Here is a 27,717-nt window from a genome sequence, read left to right as displayed (position 1 = left end):
AAGGTACTTCTTCGATGCCCATCTTCTTCTTGAAGTAGATTGGTGCTGCCAGGAGCAGACGTGTCTCATTGTCATGAAAAACCCTAAGTTATTAAAACAGTAAATAGCATATTTCGTAGTCTTTGAAAGATATGAAGAATGCCGATCTAACTGAAATATATATCTATATATCTAGAAACTCTAACTAACATGACTGCAAACTTGACTATTATTAATGATTATCCTTTAGCAACCCATATACATTACATTTTTAAATGAACTACACAATCATAATACCTTAATCAAGATCAGAAACACATATACATATAACAAAACTGACCTTAAATTTAAATCACTAAAGCAAAATTCATATCAATGTAAATTATTCATACCTATATCATATCCCCCTTTAAATGTAAAAGAACATTTAAAAACAATATTTGAGAACATGGGCACAGTTTTTTCTCTCCAAACTGCTTCCTACTGAATGGGGGCGTCATTAATTAGGTCTTTCATGGTATAACCTGTGGGCTAGTTTCATCTTAGTTGGCAGTTGAGTGAAGCAATTTTCTGAAGGTTCACAGACCAGGCTGTCCTTGAACTCTCAGAGATCCTCCTGATTCTGCCTGTCTCCCAGGCATTCGGATTAAAGGCGTGTTCTGCCACAGCTTGAGGTCACAGAGGTCAATCTCCCTCTGCCTCCCAAGTGTTGGCATTTAAGGTGTGTACTACCACACCCAACTACTCTCTTTCTTCCTTTTTTTTTCTTACTTTAAGAACTTTAACTTTTAGTCTGCATATATTTTTAACACACTGTAAATCATTTAGAAGTTTTTTTTTTTTTTTTTTTTTTGAATCTCTCTTTACTGTATCTCTCTCTCTTTTTCTGACCACATGAGCAATATGGGTAGGATTAATGCCGCGGCTTTGGTGGCTGGATCCAGCCCATTCCTTAGCTTTCTGCCATTCCAACCTTGTGGCTGAGGTACAGGCCAGAGCCACATTCAGTACCACAAGTCTACAGTGTTTCAAGATCCTTGCCAGCAAATAAGCTACAACACTCAAATGCTCTCTCTGTAGCTGACCTCAAAGAGTCAGGGTTTGCCCTGGCAGGATGGCCCACAGAGCTGGCATTTTAAAACAGCACAACGTTTTTCCTGCTACGGTTAAAAACAAACAAACATTCAGTGGGCTTTTATCAACACCATTTAAGTGTTTCATCCAGGACCTTTTAAGAGCTGCAGGATTTTTCACCTAAAGCTGAGTCAGGAAGCCTCTCTTAGATGAGAGCGCTTGCTTGCCTCTAGCAAGCAGAGCAGACCCAAGAAATTGCTGCTACCAAGAAAACATATGCTTTCATAGTGTCCCATAGGTTTGAGTATGTTGAGTCTTTATTTTCATTGAATTCAAGAAAGACTTTAATTTCTTTCTTTCTTTCTTTCTTTCTTTCTTTCTTTCTTCCTTGATCCAGGTGTGGTTCAGTAGTTGACTGTCCAGTTTCCTTGAGTTTGTAGGCTTCCTGGGGGTAGCATTGTTGTTGAATTCTAACTTTAATCCATGGTGATCCGATAAGACACAGGTGGTTACTAATTTTTTTTTTTTGTAACTGTGTAAGTTTGCTTTGTTACGGAGTATGTGGTCAATTTTCGAGAAGGTTCCATGAGATGCAGAGAAGGTATCTTTTTTTTTTTTTGGGTGGAATGATGTATTGATCTGTTAAGTCCTTTTGATTCATTAACCCCCTTAATCCTCTTATTTCTCTGTTAGGTTTCTGTCTGCTTGAACTGTCCATTGGTGAGAGAGGAGTGTTGAAATCTCCTATTATTAGTGTGGGTGTGTTTTGATGGCTGTCTTAATTTTTAGTATTGTTTCTTTTTCATAAGTGGGTGCTTTTATATTAGGGGCATAGGTATTCAGGATTGAGACTTTTTTCTGATGAATTGTTCCTGTTATGGGTAAAAAATGTCCCTCTCCATCACTTCTGATTGATTTTAGTTTGACGTCAACTTTGTTAGAAATTAGTATGGCCACCCCTGCTTGTTTCTTAGGTCCATTTGCTTGATAAACATTTTCCCAGCCCTTTACTCTGAGTAAATGTCTGTCTTTGTGGGTGAGGTGTGTTTCTTGTAAACAACAGAATGTTGCATCCTGTTTTCGTATCCAATCTCTTAGCCTGTGCCTCTTTTCAGGTGAGTTGATTCCATTGATATTAAGTGATATTAATGACCAGTGGTTGTTAACTCCAGTCATTTTTTCTTTTTTCTTTTTTTCTTTTTTGGTAGTAGAGTTTGTGTGTTTCCCTTCTTCGAGTTGTGCCTTTGAATGGTCATTATATGTCTGATTCATTGTGTGGATTGTTGGATTCCTTGGGTTGTGATTTTCCTTCTATTACGTTCCTATGTTCACATGGTAATAATAAGCTTTGTTTTACAAAGATAGAGTGAAATATAGTATAAAATACAAAAGTACTTTCTAAACTATAAATTAGAGGCTCATATGTAACACCTCTACACATGAAATTTTTGCTTGGATAGGCTGCATCTACCAGATGATGGCATCAATGCCAGGTTTTAAATACAGACTCTTCACCAAGTCATTATCTAGGAGCCAAGTTTTAGCCACCAGAATGAGCAAAGTACAGTATTGGGAGCTGTGAACCCCTAGATCCTGAATTTTTGCAAACAACTTGTTTTCCCCTGATCTGAGTGTCTACAGCTGCTCTGAGCATGAGACCCTCAGGAGTTCCTGATGGCAGGGTAATGGTTTCTGGTGTGTTTGGCTGGGGCATGGCTATCCTTCTATAAGCTGCCCCTGAACATGGTAAAGGGAACATCTTTGGGCATTTTTGGCATTAAGGATGACAGTGTCTCTGTCTAAAAAATAAATAAATAAATACAGACTTTCAAAATTAATTCATTTTTTAAGGACAAGGTTATGCAACTCCAAGGGTACAGGCAAATAGGCCAGATAGGGTGTGCTAACTGGACAACTAATTAATTTTAAACTGCATCTGTCTTTCTAAGAATATAAATATTTCCGACTTTTTTCATAAAACAACAGAGCAATATTTGTTCGATTAACTGTTGAAGTTCACTGTATCGCGTCATTATTCACTTCTGTTTAAGTTTGCAGATCAAAGGGAAATTATCCATGTGTCAAATCATTGCTACAGAGGTATTTTTTTTTTGGATATTTTTTTTTTGAGAAAAAGAAAAAAAAAAAAGTTTTCAACTCCTCCCAGCCTCTGATTACCCTCCTACTTCTGCTGCCCTTCTCCCCCTCCTCCCACCCTTCTCCCCCTCCCGCTACTCATCTCCCCCTCCCACTCCAGTACAAAGAGCAGTCAGGGTTTCCTACCCTGTGGTAAGTCCAAGGTCCTCCAAACTCCGTCCATATCTAGGAAGGTGAACACCCAAACTGGCTAGGCTCCCACAAAGCCAACACATGAAGTAGGATCAAAACCCCTTGCCATTATCCTTGGCTTCTCATCAGCCCTCATTGTTTGCCATGTTCAGAGAGACCGGTTGTATCCCATGCTTTTTCAGTCACAGTCCAGCTGGCCTTGGTGAGCTCCCAATAGATCAGCTCCACTGTCTCAGTGGGTGGGTGCACCCCTCGTGGTCCCGACCTCTTTGCTCATGTTCTCCCTCCTTCTGCTCCACATTGGGACCTTTTGAGCTAAGTCCAGTGCTCCAGTGTGGGTCTCTGTCTCTATCTCCATCCATCACCAGATGAAGGTTCTATGGTGATATGCAAGATATTCGTCAGTATTGCTATGGGATAGGGTTTGATGACTGTCTTGAGTTTTAGTATTGTTTCTTTACAAAAGTGGGTGCTTTTATATTAGGGGTATAGATATTCAGGATTGAGACTTGTCCTGATGAACTGTCCAATAAAACACAGGTGGTCTATATATCATTCCACACAATAGGAAAGAATATACCTTCTTCTCTGCAGCTCATGGAACCTTCTCGAAAATTGACCACATACTCGGTAACAAAGCAAACTTACACAGTTACAAAAAAAAAAAAATTAGTAACCACCTGTGTCTTATCGGATCACCATGGATTAAAGTTAGAATTCAACAACAATGCTACCCCCAGGAAGCCTACAAACTCAAGGAAACTGGACAGTCAACTACTGAACCACACCTGGATCAAGGAAGACAGAAAGAAAGAATGAATGAAAGAAAGAAAGAAAGAAAGAAAGAAAGAAATTAAAGTCTTTCTTGAATTCAATGAAAATAAAGACTCAACATACTCAAACCTATGGGACACTATGAAAGCCTATGTTTTCTTGGTAGCAGCAATTTCTTGGGTCTGCTCTGCTTGCTAGAGGCAAGCAAGCGCTCTCCTCTAAGAGAGGCTTCCTGACTCAGCTTTAGGTGAAAAATCCTGCAGCTCTTAAAAGGTCCTGCCATGAAACACTTAAATGGTGTTGATAAAAGCCCACTGAATGTTTGTTTGTTTTTAACCGTAGCAGGAAAAACGTTGTGCTGTTTTAAAATGCCAGCTCTGTGGGCCATCCTGCCAGGGCAAACCCTGACTCTTTGAGGTCAGCTACAGAGAGAGCATTTGAGTGTTGTAGCTTATTTGCTGGCAAGGATCTTGAAACACTGTAGACTTGTGGTACTGAATGTGGCTCTGGCCTGTACCTCAGCCACAAGGTTGGAATGGCAGAAAGCTAAGGAATGGGCTGGATCCAGCCACCAAAGCCGCGGCATTAATCCTACCCATATTGCTCATGTGGTCAGAAAAAGAGAGAGAGATACAGTAAAGAGAGATTCAAAAAAAAAAAAAAACTTCTAAATGATTTACAGTGTGTTAAAAATATATGCAGACTAAAAGTTAAAGTTCTTAAAGTCAGAAAAAAAAAGGAAGAAAGAGAGTAGTTGGGTGTGGTAGTACACACCTTAAATGCCAACACTTGGGAGGCTGATGTGGGACTGATTTCTTATTAATAAAGAAACTGCCTAGACCCATTTGATAGGCCAACCCTTAGGTAGGTGGAGTAAACAGAACAAAATGCTGGGAGAAAAAAGCTGAGTAAGGGAGTCGCCATGATTCTCCCACTCCAGACAGACACAGGTTAAGATCATTCCTGGTAAGCCAGCTCATGGGCTACACAGATTAATAGAAATGGGTTAGATCAATATGTAAAAGCTAGCCAATAAGAAACTAAAACTAACGGGTCAGGCAGTGTTTAAAAGAATACAGTTTCCGTGTAATTATTTCGGGTAAAGCTAGCTGGGTGGCGGGACACAGCCAGCCGCTCCGTACTACAACAGGAGGCAGAGGGAGATTGACCTCTGTGACCTCAAGCTGTGGCAGAACACGCCTTTAATCCGAATGCCTGGGAGACAGGCAGAATCAGGAGGATCTCTGAGAGTTCAAGGACAGCCTGGTCTGTGAACCTTCAGAAAATTGCTTCACTCAACTGCCAACTAAGATGAAACTAGCCCACAGGTTATACCATGAAAGACCTAATTAATGACGCCCCCATTCAGTAGGAAGCAGTTTGGAGAGAAAAAACTGTGCCCATGTTCTCAAATATTGTTTTTAAATGTTCTTTTACATTTAAAGGGGGATATGATATAGGTATGAATAATTTACATTGATATGAATTTTGCTTTAGTGATTTAAATTTAAGGTCAGTTTTGTTATATGTATATGTGTTTCTGATCTTGATTAAGGTATTATGATTGTGTAGTTCATTTAAAAATGTAATGTATATGGGTTGCTAAAGGATAATCATTAATAATAGTCAAGTTTGCAGTCATGTTAGTTAGAGTTTCTAGATATATAGATATATATTTCAGTTAGATCGGCATTCTTCATATCTTTCAAAGACTACGAAATATGCTATTTACTGTTTTAATAACTTAGGGTTTTTCATGACAATGAGACACGTCTGCTCCTGGCAGCACCAATCTACTTCAAGAAGAAGATGGGCATCGAAGAAGTACCTTACGGAGTTTGATAGCCATTTGGGCAAGAAACTGCTCTTGCCTGGACTGATGCATAAACTGGACACAGAGAACCCACCGAGAGAGGACTACTGAATTTGCCTAAGGTGAGATGATCTTTCGGGATTCCTGATTCATGGAGGAGTCTGCAAGACATTCTGCAGGACACAACAGATAGTGACTGAACTGACTTTGAAATTTCCTGCTTCATGGAAATGTCTCTGGATACTATGGGCCTGTAGGCCGAAGATGGATGCCCCAACGGTACAGAGAAACTTTGGGTGACTGTCAAGCCAGCGAGATGTCTCTGTCATTTCTAGAGTTTGAAAGGTGCTTATTTCCAGCTAAGCAGTCCCTCAGGGAAGCTTGTTGTGGAGATTTGCTTGTGGAGGTTGGCCTCAGAGTTAATCCAATCTTCCATCCATTCAGAATACTGGTACTGACAAAGGGCCACAAACGGGATGTGTTAATGAAAGCAACCATGGGCGGAAGTAGGCGTGGTCTTCAGAGAGTATATAAGGACACGCCAGAGCTTAGCCTGGTGCATTCTTCACCGGAGCAGATAGAGAGTGTTTCCATACATTCTGACTCTTCAACCGGTGGATCTATCTTCTACCTACATTGAGGATTGGACCCTAGAGCTGAGGAAATATTGTGGTGTTCTCATTCAGCACTGCTGAGGCCGGAGACAATTCCTTGGCAAAATGGAGTCAGGCTTCTTACAAGCCTTCACTGAAGAACTCAACTGCTCTATCTGCCTGAGCTACCTTACAGACCCAGTCACCATAAGCTGTGGCCACAGCTTCTGTCGAGCCTGCCTCCACCTTTTCTGGGAAGAAGGTCTCTTCCCAGGCCAGTGTCCTTCGTGTAGGGAGCGATCCAAGCAGAAGGAGGACTTCAGAACCAACATTGTTCTGAAGAAGCTGGTGTCCATCGCCAAACAAGCCAGCCTCATGAAGTACCTGATTTCGGAGGAGAATATGTGTGTGATCCACAGGGAGCCCAAGGGGATCTTCTGTATGGAGGCCAGGATCTGCCTCTGTCAGCTCTGCTCTGACTCTCACATGCACAGAGGTCACAGACACTCTCCCATTGAAGCAGCTGCTGAGGGTGAACTGGAGAGACTTCTAAAACAAATGACATCTTTACAGGAGAAGATCCAAAAAATTAAAGAGAATCTAGAGGCAGAGTGCAGAATGAAACTTTTGTTTAGAAACTTCCTGGTTATGAGGGAAGACATGATCAGGACAGAGTATAGGAAATGGTGTGCAGTCCCACATGAGCAGGAGGATCAACATATTGTGCTCATGAAAAATGAAGGCGATTGTGTTTTAGAGAAACTCGGAGAAAGTGAAGCCATGCTGATCCAAAAGAGAAAACAACTAAGCGAAATGTTTCAGGAACTCATGGCGATGTCCCAGGAGCCATATGTGATATTACTCCAGAGTTTGGATAATATATTGAGAAGGAGCGAGGCAGTGGAGCTGAGTATACCCCAAGCTATGAAGCCAGAACTCTCTGCCCTCCCCATCACTGGACTGACTGAAAGTTTCAACCACTTCAAAGTGCACATTTCCTTTGAAAAACTACTTGAATTGCATTGTAAGAAGAACCTATTTAATGTCATGAGAAGAGCCAGCTTCGAACTTCACCATCAGTATACATCTGTGGATCCTGCTGGACACTATTTGGCCTCCTGGGGATCACGGAACTTCATCTCAGGGAAATATTACTGGGAACTGGATTTGAAGGACTCTAGTGACTGGGCTGTAGGAGTCTGTACCAATTCCTGGTTAATGAATAGAAACAAAGAAGTTGAAACTGAGGGTGCATTTCTTCTTTTCTGTATGAAGGAGGGTAGTCATTACAGTCTCCTCACCACAAACCCAGTAATCCATCACTATATAGAGAAGCCACTGGACAAGATTGGTGTGTTCCTTGATTGTGATTCTGGATATTTAAGTTTCCTGAATATTGCCAAGAGTTCCCTCATATACAGATATCCTCATAAGACTTTTAAGTACCGTGCCTGGCCTTTCTTCTCCTATGGTCAAATAATACCATAGGAAGTTGTAATAGAGTTTTCATTGTTTTTAAGTATTTCCTGTTGTAATGATATAAGTTTTATTGTATTACATATTAAAATGCTATTAAGTGAAAAAATGGTTAATTAGTACCATAAAAATAGAGAATCTGCAGAAGTCATTCCACCAAGATGGCCAACATTGTTAGCTGAAGTGTATGAAGCTCAAGCTTTTCTTCTACGAGCAACCATTGCCTGAAGATAAATATAAACATTAAATTATCTGCATGTAACATTAAATGGTGAAGATTCAAAACCTCTTCCATATGAGCATGAAGGTGTTGCCCATCATGTGAACATCTGGATCATGAGCTGAGATTAGTTATGCAGTGAGAAATACTCAGATGTGAGTTTACCTATGACTGCTTGAGTGGACACACTCTGTCCGAAGACTTGTCTGTCTAAATGGGGCTGACACAGCCATTAGTGATTATTTCTGTGGTTTTCACCATTTATTAACATCTAGCAGGAGTAATCTCTTTGCAAGTAATGATAAATCACTCATGCAAGGTAGCACTCTTCTATTGTGAAAATTAGCAAACTTTCTATGTGTCTGAGGACAGGAGGGAATTTCTTAGGCAAAAGGGAAAGGGAGGCAAGATTCAAGAGAGTGTCAGAGAGATAGATAGATTGTCCTGCTGGATTCTACCCTAATTCAGATTTCTTAGCCAACAGAAATTTGATTATCACTATTCTTTCTTGATTCTTCTAACTTTCCTCCACAAAATGCACCCCTACTATCATGACTTACTTACCAGTCCATGATACTTTTTCCACTTGGAAGTATAAACCCAAAGTTATTTTATACTTTTTGTTCTTTAGTGAGCTTACTATTTATTAAGGATTAAAACCAATGTGCTGTAAATACTATAGATTAGAATAGAGTTAAACCATTGCTTGGAAATAAAAGTCATCACACTTTGAACATTTTCCAGTTATATTTAGGCTCATTTGTTGGTTGGCTTTACTTTTCACCTAACTGTGTGTTAGCCTGCCCCGTGATGTTCTGAAATTGTAAAGGTCTTTGTTCCTGAATAAATTTACAGATATGTTTTATATGTGTGGACACAGAAGGCCAATTACAGACACCTTTCGCGTTTGCTCTCCATTTTGTATTTGAGACAATGTTTCTTATTGAAACTTGCTTCAGCCAGCTGAGATGTTGAGGTTCTGTTATTTTCACCTTTTCAGCACTGGGGTACAGTCTCACACTGCGTGCCTGGCTTTTTATATGAGTGCTGGAAATTTGGCTCAGACCATCATGCATGTGTGTCAACGCCTTTACACACTGAGCCATTTACCGATCTTTTTTCATCTTAAGTTTTATAGTTTTGTGACCAGCTTAAGAATTTTAAAATTATAAATTCTGTGTTTCTTTTTTTTTAATTTATTTATTTATTTATTTATTTATTTATTAAAAGCCTGGGATAAAACCGGACTCGCTGAATATAGCGGACCATGAGGACTACTGAGAACTCAAGAACAATGGCAATGGGTTTTTGATCCTACTGCATGTACTGGCTTTGTGGGAGCCTAGGCAGTTTGGATGCTCACCTTAGTAGACCTGGATGGAGATGGGTGGTCCTTGGACTTCCCACAGGGCAGGGAAACCTGATTGCTCTTTGGGCAGACGAGGGAGGGAGACTTGATTGGGGAAGGGGAAGGGAAATGGGTGGCGGTGGCGAGGAAGAGACAAAAATATTTAATAAATAAATAAATTAAAAAAATAAAATTATAAATTCTGGATATAAAAGAAGAAACTTGATATTAGGTTATTTTAAGATTAAAAAGGATTTGAAAGCCCCTTTGGTTAACTCCTCTTCACATGCTGATTCCGTCATAAAGGAAAAGCTCTGCTAATGTGACATTGGATTAGTGAAGAGACTGATAAAATAAGAATGATAAAGCTAGAACATGTAGTGCTTTATGATAATTCTAAAATATTGCCACTAAGGAGACTTGTTTAAAAATACCTCTGTAGCAATGATTTGACACATGGCTAATTTCCCTTTGATCTGCAACAGCAAACTTAAACAGAAGTGAATAGTGACGGCATAGAGGGAACCTCAACAGTTAATTGAACAAATATTGTTTTGTTGTTTTATACAAAAAAGTCGGAAATATTTATATTCTTTAGAAAGACAGATGCAGTTTTAAATTAATTAGTTGTCCAGTTAGCACACCATATCTGGCCTATTTGCCAGTACCCTTGGAGATGCATAACCTTGTCCTTAAAAATGAATTAATTTTGAAATCTGTATTTATTTATTTATTTTTTGACAGAGACACTGTCAACCTTGATGCCAAAAATGCCCAAAAATGTCCCCTTTACCATATTCAGGGGCAGCTTATAGAGGGATAGCCATGCCCCAGCCAAATGCACCAGAAACCATTCCCCTGCCATCAGGAACTCCTGAGGGTCTCATGCTCAGAGCAGTTGTAGGCACTCAGATCAGGGGAAAACAAGTTGTTTACAAAAAAATCAGGGTCTGGGGGTTCACAGCTCCCAAAATTGTACTTTGCTCATTCTGGCGGCTAAAACTTGGCTCCTAGGTAATGACTTGGTGAAAAGTCTGTATTTAAATCCTGGCATTGATGCCATCATCTGGTAGATGCAGCCTATCCAGGCATAAATTTCATGCGTAGAGGTGTTACATATAAGCCTCTAATTTATAGTTTAGAAAGTACTTTTGTAATTTATATTATATTTCACTCTAACTTTGTAAAACAAAGCTTATTATTACCATGTAAACTTAGGAAAGTAATAGAAGGAAAATCACAACCCAAGGAGTCTAACAATGCCCACAATAACTCAGACATATAATGACCATTCAAAAGCACAACTCTAAGAAGGGAAATACACAAACTCTACTACCAAAAAAAAAAAAAAACAGAAAAAATGACCGGAGTTAACAACCATTGATCATTAATATCACTTAATATCAATGGACTCAACTCACCTGAAAAGAGGCATAGGCAAAGAGATTGGATATGAAAACAGGATCCAACATTGTGTTGTCTACAAGAAACACACCTCAACCACAAAGACAGACATCTACTCAGAGTAAAGTGCTGGGAAAAGGTTTATCAAGCAAATGGATCTAAGAAACAAGCAGGTATGGCCATACTAATTTCTAAAAAAGTTGACGTCAAACTAAAATCAATCAGAAGAGATGGAGAGGGACATTTTTTACCCATAACAGGAACAATTCATCAGGACGAAGTCTTAATCCTGAATATCTATGCCCCTAATATAAAAGCATCCACTTATGTAAAAGAAACAATACTAAAACTCAAGACAGTCATCAAACCACACACACTAATAATAGGAGATTTCAACACTCCTCTCTCACCAATGGACAGGTCAGGCAGACAGAAACCTAACAGAGAAATAAGAGGATTAAGGGAGGTAATGAATCAAATGGACTTAACAGACATCTATACATCATTCCACTCAAATCGGAAAGAATATACCTTCTTCTCTGCAACTCATGGAACCTTCTCGAAAATTGACCACATACTCAGTAACTAAGCAAACTTACACAGTTACAAAAAAAAAAAATTAGTAACCACCTGTGTCTTATCGGATCACCATGGATTAAAGTTATTTTCAACAACAATGCTACCCCCAGAAATCCTACCACATCAAGGAAACTGGACAGTCAACTACTGAACCACACCTGGATCAAGGAAGAAAGAGAGAAAGAAAGAAAGAAAGAAATTAAAGTCTTTCTTGAATTCAATGAAAATAAACACTCAACATACTCAAACCTATGGGAAACTATGAAAGCCGTGCTAAGAGGGAAGTTCATAGCACCAAGTGCCCACTTAAAGAAAACGGAGAAAGCACACATTGGAGACTTAACAGCCCACCTGAATGCTCTAGAAAAAAAAAGAAGCAGACTCACCTAGGAGGCGTATAAGACTGGAAATAATCAAACTAAGGGCTGTAATCAACAAAATAGAAACACAGAAAACAATCCAAAGAATCAAGGAAACAAAAAGCAGGTTCTTGGAGAAAATCAACAAGGTTTATAAACCCCCATCCAAAGGGCGGAGAGAGGATACGCAAATTAACAAGAACAGAAATGAAAAGGGAGAGATAACCACAGACACAGAGGAAATTCAGAAAATCATTAGATCTTACTACAAAAGCCTGTATGCCACAAAATTGGAAAATGTTAAAGAAATGGACACTTTTTTAGATAAGTACCATATACCTAAGTTAGACCAGGACTTGTTTTGAAAACAAGTTGTTTTCAAAAAAATCAGGGTCTGGGGGTTCACAGCTCCCAACATTGTACTTTGCTCATTCTGGTGGCTACACTTTGCTCCTAGATAATGACTTGGTGAAAAGTCTGTATTTAAATCCTGGCATTAATGCCATCATATGGTAGATGCAGCCTATCCAGGCAAAAATTTCATGGTATACGTGTTACATATGAGCCTCTAATTTATAGTTTAGAAAGTACTTTTGTATTTTATATTATATTTCACTTGAACTTTGTAAAACAAAGCTTATTATTTCCATGTAAACTTAGGAAATAATAGAAGGAAAATCACAACCCAAGGAGTCCAACCATGCCCACATTAACTCAGACATATAATGACACTTCACCAGCAAACTCGAAGAAGGGAAACACACAATCTCTACTACCAAAATAAAAAATGACTGGAGTTAACAACCACTGGTCATTAATATCACTTAATATCAGTGGACTCAACTCACCTGTAAAGAGGCATAGGCTAAGAGATTGGATATTAAAACAGGATCCAACATTCTGTTGTTTATAAGAAACACACCTCAACCACAAAGACAGACATATATTCAGAGTAAAGGGCTGGGAAAAGGTTTTTCAAGCAAATGGACCTAAGAAACAAGCAGGTTGGCCATACTAATTTCTAAAAAAGTTGACGTCAAACTAAAATCAATCAGAAGAGATGGAGAGGGACATTTTTTACCCATAACAGGAACAATCTATCAGGACAAAGTCTCAATCCTGAATATCTATGTCCCTAATAGAAAAGCACCCACTTATGTAAAAGAAACAATACTACAACTCAAGACAGTCATCAAAACACACCCACACTAATAATGGAGAATTCAACACTCCTCTCTCACCAATGGACAGGTCAAGCAGACAGAAACCTAAAAGAGAAATCAGAGGATTAAGTGGGGAAATGAATCAAATGGACTTAACAGACATCTATGGATCATTCCACCCAAATAGGAAAGAACATACCTTCTTCTCTGCAGCTCATGGATCCTTCTCAAAAATTGACCACATACTCGGTAACAAAGCAAACTTACACAGTTACAAAAAAAAAAAATTAGTAACCACCTGTGTCTTATCGGATCACCATGGATTAAAGTTAGAATTCAACAACAATGCTACCCCCAGAAAGCCTACAAACTCAAGGAAACTGGACAGTCAACTACTGAACCACACCTGGATCAAGGTAGAAAGAATGAAAGAAAGAAAGAAAGAAAGAAAGAAAGAAAGAAAGAAAGAAAGGAAAGTCTTTCTTGAATTCAATAAATAAAGACTTAACATACTCAAACCTATGGGAAAGTATGAAAGCAGTGCTAAGAGGAAAGTTCATAGCAGTTAATGTGCACTTAAAGAAAACGGAGAAATCACACATTGGAGACTTAACAGCCCACCTGAAAGCTCTAGAAAAAAAAAAGAAGCATACTCACCTAGGAAATAATCAAACTAAGGGCTGTAATCAACAAAATAGAAACACAGAAAACAATCCAAAGAATCAAGGAAACAAAAAGCAGGTTTTTCGAGAAAATCAACAAGGTTTATAAACCCCCGTCCAAAGGGCAGAGAGAGGATACGCAAATTAACAAGATCAGAAATGAAAAGGGAGAGATAACCACAGACACAGAGGAAATTCAGAAAATCATTAGATCTTACTACAAAAGCCTGTATGCCACAAAATTGGAAAATGTTAAAGAAATGGACACTTTTTTAGATAAGTACCATATACCTAAGTTAGACCAGGACAAGGTGAAAAATCTAAATAGACCGGTTAGTCGCGAAGAATTAGAAGTTGTTATAAAAAATCTCCCTACCAAAAAAGCCCAGGTCCAGACGATTTCAATGCAGAATTCTACCAGAACTTCCAAGAAGACCTAATACCTATACTCCTTAATGTATTTCACAATATATAAACACAAAAGTCATTGCCAAATTCCTTTTATGAAGCTACAGTTACCCTGATACCAAAACCACACAAAGACTCATCCAAGAAAGAGAATTACAGGCCAATCTCACTCATGAACATCGATGCCAAAATTCTCAATAAAATACTGGCAAACCGAATCCAAGAGCACATTAGAAAAATTACTCATTATGATCCAGTAGGCTTCAACCCAGGGATGCAGGGCTGGTTCCACATATGCAAATCTATCAATGTAAACCATCATATAAATAAACTGAAAGAAAAAAAAACATATGATCATTTCATTAGATGCTGAAAAAGCATTTGACAAAATTCAACATCCTTTTACGATAAAGGTCTTAGAGAGATTAGGGATACAAGGGTCATACATAACTATAATAAAAACTATTTATAGCAAGCCAACAGCTAACATCAAAATAAATGGAGAGAAACTCAAAGCCATCCCCTTAAAATCAGGAACATAACAAGGCTGTCCACTCTCTACTTACCTCTTCAATATAGTGGTTGAAGTTCTAGCAATAGCAATAAGACAACATAAGGGGATCAAAGGGATTCGAATTGGAAAGGAAGAAAGTAAACTTTCATTATTTGCAGATGATATGATAGTGTCCATAAGCAACCCCAAAAACTCAAGGAAAGAACTCCTACAGCTAATTAACACCGTTAGTAGCGTGGCAGGATACAAGATCAATTCCAAAAAATCAGTTGTCCCCCTGTACACAAAGGATAAGGAAGCAGAGAGGGAAATCAGAGAATCATCACATTTCACCATAGCCACAAATAGCACGAAATATCTTGGGGTAACACTAACCAAGGAAGTGTAGGACCTATTTGACAAGAACTTTAAGTCTTTGAAGAAAGAAATTGAGGAGGATACCAGAAAATGGAAAGACCTCCCTTGCTCTTGGATTGGGAGGATCAACATAGTAAAACTGGCAATTCTACCAAAGGCAATTTATAGATTCAATGCAATCCCCATCAAGGTCCCATCAAAATTCTTCACAGATCTTGAGAGGACAATAATCAACTTTATATGGAAAAACAAAAAACCCAGGATAGCCAAAACAATCTTATACAATAAAGGATATTCTGGAGGCATTACTCTCCCTGACTTCAAACTCTATTACAGAGATACAGTGATGAAAACAGTGTGGTACTGGCATAAAAATAGAGAAGTCGAAAAATGGAATCCTATAGAAGACCTGAATTTTAACCCACAAACCTATGAACATCTCATTTTCGATAAAGGAGCTAAAAGTATTCAATGGAAGAAAGAAAGCATCTTCAACAAATGGTGCTGCCATAACTGGATGTCAACTTGTAGAAGAATGAAAATAGAACCATATCTATCACCATGCACAAAACTCAAGTCCAAATGGATTTAAGACCTCACTATCAGTCAGAACACATTGAACCTGATAGAAGAGAAAGTGGGAAGTACCCTACAACAGATGGGCACAGGAGGTCTCTTCCTATGTATAACCCCAGCAGCACAGACATTAAGGGCAACATTGAATAAATAGGACCTCCTGAAACTGAGAAGCTTCTGTAAAGCAATGGACACTGTCACTAAGACAAAAAGGCAATCTACTGAGTGGGAGAAGATTTTCACCATCCTCGCAACAGACAAAGGTCTGATCTCCAAAATATATAGAGAACTCAGGAAAATAGACTTTAAAATGCTAATTAACCCAATTAAAAAATGGGGCACTGATCTGAACAGAGAATTCTCAACAGAAGAAATTCAAATGGCTTAAAGACTCTTAAGGTCATGCTCAACCTCCTTAGCAATCAGGGAAATGCAAATCAAAACAACTTTGAGATATCATCTTACACCTGTCAGAATGGCTAAAATAAAATCTCCAATGGTAGCCTTTGCTGGAGAGGCTGTGGAGGATGGGGTACCCTTATCCATTGCTGGTGGGAATGCAATCTTGTGCAACCATTTTGGAAATCAGTGTGGCAGTTTTTCAGGAAATTCGGGATCAACCTATCCTGGACCCAGCAATAACACTTCTGGGAATATACCCAAGAGATGCCCTATCATATGACAAGAGCATTTGTTCAACTATGTTCATAGCAGTATTATTTGTAATAGCCAGAACCTAGAAACAACCTAGATGCCCTTCAATGGAAGAATGGATGAAGAAAGTGTGGAATATCTACACATTAGAGTACTATGCTGCGGTAAAAACAATGACTTCTCAAATTTTGCATGCAAATGGATGGAAATAGAAAACACTATCCTGAATAAGGTAACCCAGACCCAAAAAGATGAACGTGGGATGTACTCACTCATAATTGTTTTCTAGCCATAAATAAGGGTCACAGAGTCTACAATTGGTGAACCGAAAGAAGCTAAGTAAGAGGTGAACCCAAGGAATAACATATAGTTATCCTCTTGGCTAAGGGAAGTAGACAAAATTGCCGGGGAGAAAATTGGGATCTTGGGGGTGGGATGGGATGGGGGTAAGGGGAGATGGGGAGAGAAAAGGGAGAAGGGGAGGATGGGGGGAACTTGGGGAAAAAGGATAATTGGGATAAAGGAAGGTTGGATAGGGGAGCACGGAAGCACAATTCCTAGTTAAGGGAGCCACCTTAGGGTTGGTAAGAGACTTGAAACTAGAGTGTCTCCCAGGAGCCCAAGGCAATGTCCCCAGTTAGGTCCTTGGGCAGCTGAGGATAGGGAACCTGATATGACCCTATCCTATAGCAATACTGATGAATATCTTGCATATCACCATAGAACCTTCATCTGGTGATGGATGGAGATAGAGACAGAGACCCACACTGGAGCCCTGGCCTGAGCTCCCAAGGTCCCAATGAGGAGCAGAAGGAGGGGAACATGAGCAAAGAAGTCGGGACCACGAGGTGTGCACCCACCCACGGAGACAGTGGAGCTGATCTATTGGGAGCTCACCAAGGCCAGCTGGACTGTGATTAAAAAAGCATGGGATAAAACTGGACTCTCTGAACATGGCGAAGAATGAGGGCTGATGAGAAGCCAAGGACAATGGCATGGGGTTTTGATTCTACTTAATGTGCTGGCTTTGTGGGATCCTCGCCAGTTTTGGTGTTCACCTTCCTAGATATGGACGGAGGGGGAGGACCTTGGACTTACCACAGGGCAGGGAACCCTGGCTGCTCTTTGGACTGGAGAGGGAGGGGGAGAAGGGTAGGGGGAGGGGGAGAAGGGTGGGAGGAGGGGGAGGGAAATGGGAGGCTGGGAGGAGGCAGAAACTTGTTTTTTTTTTCCTTTTCTCAATAAAAAAAAGAAAAAAATAGTTTAAATAAAGCAAAAGACATTGAAGCTTGTAGTAGTTAGTAGCATAATACCTTGTTTTCATACTGGATTTATTTCTAGATCGTATTATTACAACAGAGAAAAGAGTATCTCCCTATCAGTGTCCATTGTCTCCCTAGTTTTCTTCCCTGTAGTATGGAAAAATCGTGTCTATCCTCAACCTAATACAAAATAACAGAGAGGAAGAGACCTGGGAGAGGTAAGTAAGGCGACACTTTGATGACTCAGTCAAAAGTGGAATTGAAAAGATGGCTTTACCCTTGTGAGATTAAGACTCTTCCAAAAAAAATAAAATGCCCATTTTGAAAGTAGAGCAATTATTCATACTCTTTTGGTGGGTAAAGTGCTTGGTTCTGTGCCTCAGGAAATATCACCAGTCATTATCCAAGTACGACAACCAGGAGAGAAGTATAACTCAAGGATAAAAGAATGTTTTCAGTAAAGTTATCATTATTTCAAAAATTATTTTCAAAATTTAAATTTTATATATTATAACCATGAGTTATTTCTCTTCTTAAACAAATAAGTGTAAAGATTCTGATTTTAGCAGGGAATGTAACATTAAAATTAGTGTAAAATGTGCCTTGATATATTTAAAAATGTTTATGTGAATTGCATATATCCTTTTAAAAGCTCTTCTAAATACTTACCTAGAACATTTAAAATCAAAATATCCAAAAAGTAATGGTAAATAATTTTTCTTTGTCACATCTTTTGATTTTTAACCATAGTTTTGAATAACCTCAGAGTTAATCTCTTCATTGAATATCACATTTCATTACAGCTTATTGTTATCCAAACAGTACCAAATATTATCATAAAGATACCTCCATCTATTTGATTTGAAAGTAATCAAGGTACTTAAAACTCTGATCTGCCTTTGCATACAGAATGAGAATGCTTTCTATTAAAAACAAATCAGATGCATTTCAAAGCATTATTATAATTTGACAAATCATGACCTATCTGCTAAAGCTATTTTAGAAAGAAAAAGGTATTTGTAGAGCTCAGCCTCCTCAGCGCTGTCCTTTTCTGATGAATTATTTCACTGCTCTGGCTAGATATGAAGTCCTGGGTATATTTGGCCTTTTGATACTGTAACAATAAGTTGCCATCTCTAAAGCCTACCCTTCAAAACTATGCAATGCAATAAATTATGTTATATAAAACAAAGAAAAAACAAAACTAAACTTAAAAGAAAATCCTATCAATATCTTAAGAATTTCTTTTTTTTCCTAATGAACTGAATAGAGATCCTTGGCTCTGAAAACTGCATGATGCCTGTAGGCTGGACATATCTGCACGAACTTCACAAAATCTGTGCATTATAAAATATCACCACAGATTTTTCCTTTACCTGGGTTCTTGAGTTCTGTATGTATACTTTCAAAAGACATGATCATATCAACACTTTCTGCTGAATTAGTGTTTCTAAAACTGTCATATGGAAACAGTGGTTTATGGGAGTTCAAAGTTAAAACCGACAATGCAGTTAATAAAGAAGAGAATGTATTTGGGTATTATCACACTAAAGGATTGCTTACATGTTTCTGCTGTGCTGTGTGTTCTCCTCACCACCCTATTACACTCACTTTACTGCATGTCCCTTAACTCTTCTGAGTCTGTGGTTCCACTTCATTCTCAACTCAGATTTTCTGTTTCTTATTCCTAAGAATTTCTTCTTCTCCTAGACTAATCTTCTTAAAGAAACCAAGCTGACATTTCGTTTCAGCCTACTTAAAACAAATCATTTTAATACATTTGTAGCTGTAGCAACCATGCACATAACATCTCAACAATTATTTTAATGCTTGTAATTTTTTTAGCTGACGTATGCTTTTTTTTTTTTTTTTTTTTGCAAATTTTCTTCCAAGAGTACTATCAATTTTTCAATACTGTTGGAAATAAATAGATTCCAGGCTCTCATTTTCTGTTTTCAGAGTCAATGAAAATTTAGCTTCACAGCCAAGAAATATAACACGCAAAAAGGAGGGTCATTAGGGGCTTACAATATTTTATTGGTAATTGACTCTGGGAAAAAAAGGGTAGAAACATAAGTAAAATTATTCCAGAGGCTAATAGATGAAAAGTAAATAAAATTCTGCATCACACACCCATAACATGAAAGAATGATCTGATATTCTAGTTTAAGTGAGTTATATAAACTACAAGATGGAAAGGTCATGAGGTTGGGAAGGAGGCAGGCTGGGAGGAGTATTTGGAGGAGGAGAATGGAAGGTAAGTGATGGAGGAAGGTCATTGGTTAAATAAAAAGAAACTGCTTGGTCCTCATTGGTTAGAAGATAGGTGGGAGGAGTAAACAGAACAGAACGCTGGGAGGAAGAGGAAGTGAGCTCAGACTCCACAGGTCTCCTCTTGGGAGCAGACGCCTCAGAGAGAGAGACGCCACTCTCCCGGCTCCTGGGCAGACACACGCAATGAAGCTCTGACCCAGGATGGATGTGGGCTAGAATCTTCCCGGTAAGACCGGTGCTCACAGATTATTAGAGATGGGTTGATCGGGATATCAGAATTAGCCAGTAAGGGCTAGAGCTAAAGGGCCAAGCAGGGTTTAAATGAATACAGTTTGTGTGTTGTTATTTCGGAGCATAAGCCAAGCAGGCGGCCGGGGTGCCAGGGAGGCAGCCCCACTACCCTTATTACTACAGGTAAGTATGATCAAGATAAATTCTCTACAAATATGAAATTTTCAACTAATAAAATGTTTTAAAATTATTCAACATCATTTTGTGTTTTTGAGGCTCAAGTACTTTGAATAGTTGCTATTTCTATATGTTTGAAGTGCACACAAAATACCTAATAAAAACACTGGGTTCAAGTAAACTGTTTATGGGATCTAAAATTTCTTGATGTATTAGTATGAAATTTTTAATTTGAGGCTAGATTCAGATGGAAAGGTAGTATCAGTAAAATTATGTATTTCAATAGTCACTAATTGTAGAAAATAGCTCGATTTGGGAAATAACCAGGCCAGCTTACAGAAAAACAATTATATTTTTAATTGTTATAAGGGGAAACTCATGCCATGAGAATGTGACGTCTGAGTTTTTCTGTATCTGGCGGGAGTCACCCAAAGAAAGAGCGCACACCTGGTGCCTCCCAGTTTTTCTTCCCTGGGCTCCAGTTAGTCATGCCTTAACTAGGTGTAATTGGTTAACAGAGTTTTCCCATCAACTAATTACCATACTTTAACTAGTTTAGGGAAGCCACTGATTGTCACACTTGAAACACTTTAGATGTTTTTAACGCTCACATCTTTTCCTGCACTCTGTAATGTTCTCTGAGGATTGTCTCTTTTTATACAATATGCAGTGGTCCCATCACTTACCAATCCATCTAAGAAAACAAAACAAGATAATTGCTTTTTTTTAAGAAGCTATAGGCAGACTTACAAAATAAATCCACTGCATCTTATTATTCATCAATAAAAAGATGAAATTTTGCTATTTGTGAGAACATGATTTAGTATTAGGTTTAGTACAAAGAGGTCAGACACAAAAAGAATATACTGCTTATGTTCACTTATTAGTGCAAAATAAGTTGCAGAGCAAAATAATTCCCAGAAACTAAACCTCTGATGGAAAACAGGCGAATGAATTGCTACCAGGATCCAGATGCATAAGAGGAATAATTTCTAGACATCTGTAATGCTACAAGGCAACTATAGCTAAAAGTTATTTGCACACATGAAAACAGCAGAAAAGTGTTTCTTAATGTTTACCATACATTGAAATCATAAATACTTGCAAGGTAGGATATACCAGTTTACTCAACCTTGCTTGTCATTACACATTATATAGACAAATCAGAATGTCATATCATATTACATTTAACGATCACACACACATTTATGTGTGTATATATATATGTTCATACATACATACATATATGATGTGAGATTCCCCTCTGTATGCTGTGATTACCATTGATTGATAAAGAAATCACTTTGGGCCTGTAGCAGGGAAGAACAGAGCTAGGCAGGAAAAACTAAACTGAATTCTGGGAGAAAAAAAAGTGAAATCAGGAGATGTCATGTACACTGTCAAAAACAGATGCTGAATGGAACCTTGCTGTTAAGCCACAACCACGTGGTGATACACAGATTAATAGAAATGAGATAAATTAATATGTAAGAGTTAGCCAACAAGAAGCTATAGCTAATAGGCCAAGCAGTGATTTAAATAATACAGCTCCTGTGTGGTTCTTTCAGGACCAAGCAGTTGGGAACAAATAGTCCCCTACAACATATATACAATAACTTTATTGAATAATAGGCACCAGAATTCTGATTAGTGAAGTGTAAGAATATGAAACGATGTGAATTATATCTTCCAGATGGCAAGCATCTCTAAAAGGTGTTCTAGGTTAAATGCATTGTTTACCTCTGCAGGAGGTCCAGCCGCTCTTTGGGCAGAAGGCAGATTATGAAATCGGGAATGATAACATAATTTACAGTTTCATAGATTTATATATATTATTCCATTTATTTTTACTAGTTTTTGAGAATTTCACGCAATACATTCATTTTTCTATTCACCTCCTTCCACTCCTCCTCCCAGATCTGTAGCTTTATCTCCACCCAACTGACTTCATGCTTTCTTTTTTATTCCATTAAGCTTAAGTTGCCCATATACCCTTGGATACTTCACCTTCTATAGAGGGTGATCTATACACCACGGATCTCACCCTTAAACTGTATCTCCTTCCCCCAAAAGCTATCAGTTGTCCATAGCTCCTTTGCTAAATATTGGACTTCATGTTACCTCTCCTCTCCATGCAGAATTTTATCCGGCCTAAGCCTTTTCCCAGTCTTATGTATATTATATCAATTTCGATGAATTCGCACATACAACTGACTCACTATGTCTAGAAAACACTGTTTCCTTGTAGTTATCCATCAATTGGCTCTTTGAATCTTTCTGCCCCTCTTTTCCACCAAGAACAATGAGGTGTGTGTAGGAGTGTGATATAAATGATACATTTAGAGCAAGGCATTCTGCAGTCTCTAAGTACCTTCTTTTTCCTCACCATATCTTTTTAAAAAAGACTCTGTGCTGATAACTGCAATATGTATTAATTTATAGATGTTAAATAAGCCATTAAGAGTCAGTTTAACATGATCTTTAACAGAGAGATTATTGTAGGTTCCTTCCTGGGCCTATAACCTATCTTGTCATGAGTCTTAGATCCCAATAGTAGTGATAGTTATGGGAGTCAAATTTTGAATGGCCCTTAAAGTCAAATAGAAAGTGTTTGGTTACTCCCATAGTCTTCCTCCCACCATTGCACCGTTATGCATGGCTTGGCAGGTTGGCCATTGTTTTAGCTCCAAGGGTTCACAGCTTGGGAAGGCTGTTAATTATTTTTCTCTTCTGAAAGCATGCATAGCACTTCCCCCTATACCCTAAGGACTTTATATCTTACTATAGACATACCTTACCCATATTCAAATAGAAACATATTGCTGTAGAAGTGTCCTAAAATGAATGTATACATATATACAGAGTGTAAATATAGTTGCTCTATAGTGGGGTAACAAGGCCCCTATCTTAGGATAACAAATAAAAATCTCAACTCCAGGAATGGCTACCTCCTTTGTAGTTATTTGTAAGGGAGACTTCTTAGACCCCAAAGTATTACAGGCTACTGTCAATGCTCTTGGTTACTATACAGAACTTTATGGGAAGACCTTGTTTCCAAAGATGCTATATACTTGAATCACAGATATTTGGAAAATTGGGTTGGTGCTCACCAGAAAACTTTTCCTACTTTCCCACTGCTTTCTGAATTCCCTTACTTTTTATTTAAATATCTCAGAGCACTGACTCTTCACAATTATAAGTTTTAATTAAAGGAAATGATTGAAAATAAACAAATATTCCTGTAATTTGTTATAATATCGGACCCCCATCTTTTCACTCTTATAGTTTTCTCTTTCTTCTTTAATACCAATTCCATCCTATAACTAAGTCAGTAAGCCATGAACAGAAGTTACACAGGAAACATACCGGGAACCACATACAAGCCTTTTGTTACTTTCAAGTTAGGGCCTCTGACTTCATGAGTATCAGCTGGATTCCAAAGATGGCTTATTTGCTCTCTCTTTTCTTTTCTTTTCTTTTTTTTTTTAAAGCGGACACATAGAATCAATGCCAGATTCTCATGATTACACAAGAAGCTCTTCCTGACTTTTTCATCTCCAGAGCTCAGGTTTCTCATTTTATCACCATTATTTCAGCTTCGGTTCCTCCTGACGTTTTCTGTATGAGAGCAATACTGTGGCTTGGTTTTGTTTTTAGCCCTAACACATGCCAAGTTTTATACAAGTTTTTCAACTTTGCTAATAGAACTTTTAATAAATTGTAAATCTTTACTTTCTTTGAAATTATGTCTGTCATAGCTGTCACTATTTACCACTAATAATGCAATTCATGTTCAAGAGCGTGATTAAGATGGGTAACCTCTGCATCTCTTTCCCACCCAACATTATTTAATTTTATGTTTTTTTTTTTCCTAAAAGGAAAGAACTCAAGTAGAAGAGAAGGTTTTCTGTTAATTCCCTGTAATTTTCTCTGGGTAAATACAATGTCAAAAATGATGATTGAACTAATCTATAATCTTTAAAGAAGTAAATGGAAATGATGCTTTTATTCCACAGTGAAAAATTATGACCTGGCTTTAAAATAGACATAATAGAATGTTACCATGATAATTACAGTATTTGCCAAGTTCCTTCCTGAATATCTTATTTGCACGTTGAATTCTTGAAGTTATGCTAACATTAATTATTTAGAAACTATTTTGAATGGTATTTTTAATTTTTTTTTTTACTTAAGGTACATGCAAGCATTTAGCATTTGATTTGCTTTTATTATAAAACCCACACCACCAACCAGGTTCTGGTTTTGTACTGTTGAATTGCATTTTGAAATCGGAGAAAGAGCTGTGTCCTGTTACTCAGATCTTCTTCAATCTTATGAGTTTCAAAGCATGTTAATAATTCTAGTACTGATGCCTAGAAATGTTTACATTTTAGACAGATGGGTATCTTTCATATCCACATTTATACATGAATGCTTCAATGGTATTTCTGGGTATTAAAAATGTAAATTTTTGATAGTGAGCCTGGTCCTGCCTCAACTTGGTATGGCACACTTTGTTGACTCCCCAAGGGATGCCTCACCCTCTCAGGAACAGATTGGGTGGTGGTATGAAGGGGAGGGGAGGAGAACTGGAGAAGAAAAGGAAGGAGGTACTTGGGTTGTATAAAATTAAAAAAATAAATAAAATAGAAATTATCACCATAATGCAAGGGGAGGAGCCTAGTCCCACTTCCACTTGATATGATTTATTGATACTCATGGGAGGCTGGCCCCTTTCTGAACAGAAACAGGAGTGGATGGGGAGGCAGACAAGAGGTGGCGAGAGGTAGTGGGGGTAAAGGAGAGAGGAGAAACTGCTGATGTCTGGAATTTCAAAATCAACACATCAAAGAAAGTGGTACACCTAAATTAGAACTCAAAATCTTTATATTTCATAACCCTATTAGGTGCAGGTATAGTTTAAGATTTCTTTTTGATATTTATTTTATTTTTAACATCATATTGTAATTACATCTCTTTTTTCCTTCAAACTCTTTTATATATGCTTCTCTGTTCTCCATAAATACATGGTCTCTTTTTCATTAATTAATTGTCATTGCATGCTTATATGTATATTCATATATATTTCTAAATATCACATGTTAATTTCATATAATGCTACTTGTATGTATGTTTTCATAACTGACCATTGGAAGGAGCTCAGATTTATTTAAAGAGATGTCTAAGGCTTATATGGCCTCTGTGGTTTTATGATGGACCAATCACCACTGTTAAGTAGCAATTTACTCTGAGTTGATACATTCCATCCTGCAGGTCATCTTTTTAAGAGTCGGGATGTTCTAAACAGAGGTGAAAATCTCAGGAATAAACAATTCAAATGTTTCTCGAAGTCCTTTAAACTGATGAAGTGCACTAGGACCCTCTCTCCAAGCTCACATAAGTAGTAAGGACGGTAGACACTGGTGTAAAGATGATGAACCTGCCAACCTCCTGGAAGAGAGAAACCAGTTGTGCTGCCCAGAAGAGACAGAAATGTGTCTAGCTTTCTGAAAGATGACCTAGCAGGCTGCCTGGAAGAGAGAGAGATCAGTCACACTGCCTGGAAGTTCATTCCAAATGAATGCTCTTCCTGGAAAGATAATCTACAACTTGTTGAGATACCTGTAAATGGTGCAGTGTATTAGGTTCCTGGCTTATGAGCTGTCACCCATGCTGGGGTGGGCCTTTGGTGATGAAGCTCTCTTTGAGTCATTTCGGGTCTTGCATGTAACTGCTCAGCATGGTCTTGTGAGAAACCCCCCAAAACTTAGCAGTTTATCTAGAGCTTTAGTGGCTCTCTTTCTTTGGCATGATCAGTGTGTGTGTGTGTGTGTGTGTGTGTGTGTGTGTGTGTGTGTGTGCGCGCGTGCGCATGCACATGCATGCGTATATATTTATGCACACATGTATATGTATGCACTCATCTCTCACTGATCAACTCAAAATTCGACCACTGTCTTAATGAGTAACCACTTTCTTCATAACTTCAGTAACAATTATTGCTCATAATCTTCCCATTTTAATTTTGTAGAGTATTGGTGTTCTTTTTGTCTTCAGAGATCAGTTAATAATACGTTTTTTTTTCCCTGTGATTTTTCTATATTGGCAAATCATCTGAAAAGCCTCTAAATTATTAAGGCACTACTTCTATAGTGAGCATGATGTAGATTTACAGTTGGTTTGTTTCCTGGACTTGTCCTTTTATTTTTGTGGAGATTTAAATAATCCATTCTCTCACCTAGGGTTCTTTTCATTACAGAATAGAGAGAAATGGGGGGGGCAGAGCCTATGTATGGAACACATGCAATGCTACATTTACAGCAGCTTAGTATCTTCCCGCCACATGTAGTCATGCACTGCTTACATTAAGCAGATAGAACATAACCCTTTACGGAGTGCTAGTTTCCTAGCTTCAATATTGGTCCTAAGTTATATTATGTGAATTTATAACCTTTATCTGAGTAAATAATTTTCAAAATAAGTACTTTACAATATGATGTAGTGATAAAAATGAAAATCAGTGTAATATAGAGTAAATTCCATTTCTTCTTTTTATCATTGTCTCTTATATACTTTTGTATTTCAGGAACCCACAAGCACCCACACACACACCTGCTCCACATGCAGTCAGAGGAATTCTCTGATCACAATGCGTGACATCACTTCTTTCCACTGGCAAGTAAATCATCAGCTCTCAGTGGACACCGAACAAATATCCTCTGATGCAGTTCATTCTGAACAGTGTGCGGAGACTGTCAATTCTCACAGTCCTAAGGCAGGTCTTTGATAGAACATGGGCACAGAAAAAGAGAGAATGGAAGTAGAGATACACTCAGTAGTCTTACAGCAGAAGATGAAAAATTGGTGTCAGATAAAACTCACCAATTCATGATGTATACCCAGTGCCTGACACCCAGGGAGGTCAGAGGACTTCTCAAAGACCAAGCTAAAGAAATTTATATGATATGTTTAGTGAAAGAAGTAGCCATTTTGAATCAGAAATTTGAAGATCATTGGTAAGACGGACAGAACAAGATAAAAATAATCTTACAGATATTATTTATGAGCTCTTCTGTCTCTTCTGAACTACTTGTAGGACTGAAGATAACGGTTCAATTGTGACCTATTTATGGTTTATTATTTTGTATTTTGAGTATTCAAAACTGATTTTAATTTTGATTAATTAAGATATTTGACAAAGAACTATTAAGCATACTGGGTAACAGTTCAATAACATAAGATTTTGGATGATAGATATAAAATTCATCAGATTATTTCATTTTTCATGTTTCTTTGTAAGTAAGAAGTGAACAGTCTCATTATATATGCTGTGAGCATTCAATAAGGTCTTGTAAGTGCCTTCTTAATTAATTAGCTTCCATTTTGCTATGACAAAATTCCTCAAAGAACACCTTAAGAAAAGAAGTATTTATTTTGACATGTGGTTTCAGAGCAATAACATATCAGCTCACATGATGGCTATGTGAGGAGGGAAGGAGAGGAGAGAGAGGGAGAGGAAGAAAGCGAAGGA

At 38.0% G+C, this 27,717-nt stretch overlaps 1 protein-coding gene across 1 annotated transcript; it reads left to right on the top strand.

The window, feature by feature from the left end:
* The first annotated feature begins 6,648 nt into the window (after positions 1 to 6,648).
* On the top strand, positions 6,649 to 8,010 carry LOC121451653 (tripartite motif-containing protein 43B-like). Its single transcript, XM_041657351.1, has one exon. The coding sequence runs from the start codon at positions 6,649 to 6,651 to the stop codon at positions 8,008 to 8,010; it is 1,362 nt and encodes a 453-aa protein (XP_041513285.1).
* The last annotated feature ends 19,707 nt before the right edge of the window (positions 8,011 to 27,717 follow it).

This window comes from Microtus oregoni, unplaced genomic scaffold (genome assembly GCF_018167655.1).
Source record: "Microtus oregoni isolate MIOR12 unplaced genomic scaffold, Mior012 000008F_ref0000371, whole genome shotgun sequence".
Classification (NCBI taxonomy): domain Eukaryota; kingdom Metazoa; phylum Chordata; class Mammalia; order Rodentia; family Cricetidae; genus Microtus; species Microtus oregoni.
The sequence above is the reverse complement of the archived record's forward strand: the minus strand, read 5'-3'. Positions and strand labels throughout refer to the sequence as shown.

Coding starts and splice junctions, on each gene's coding strand:
- LOC121451653 (XM_041657351.1), top strand. CDS start 6,649: ATGGAGTCAGGCTTCTTACAAGCCTTCACTGAAGAACTCAACTGCTCT.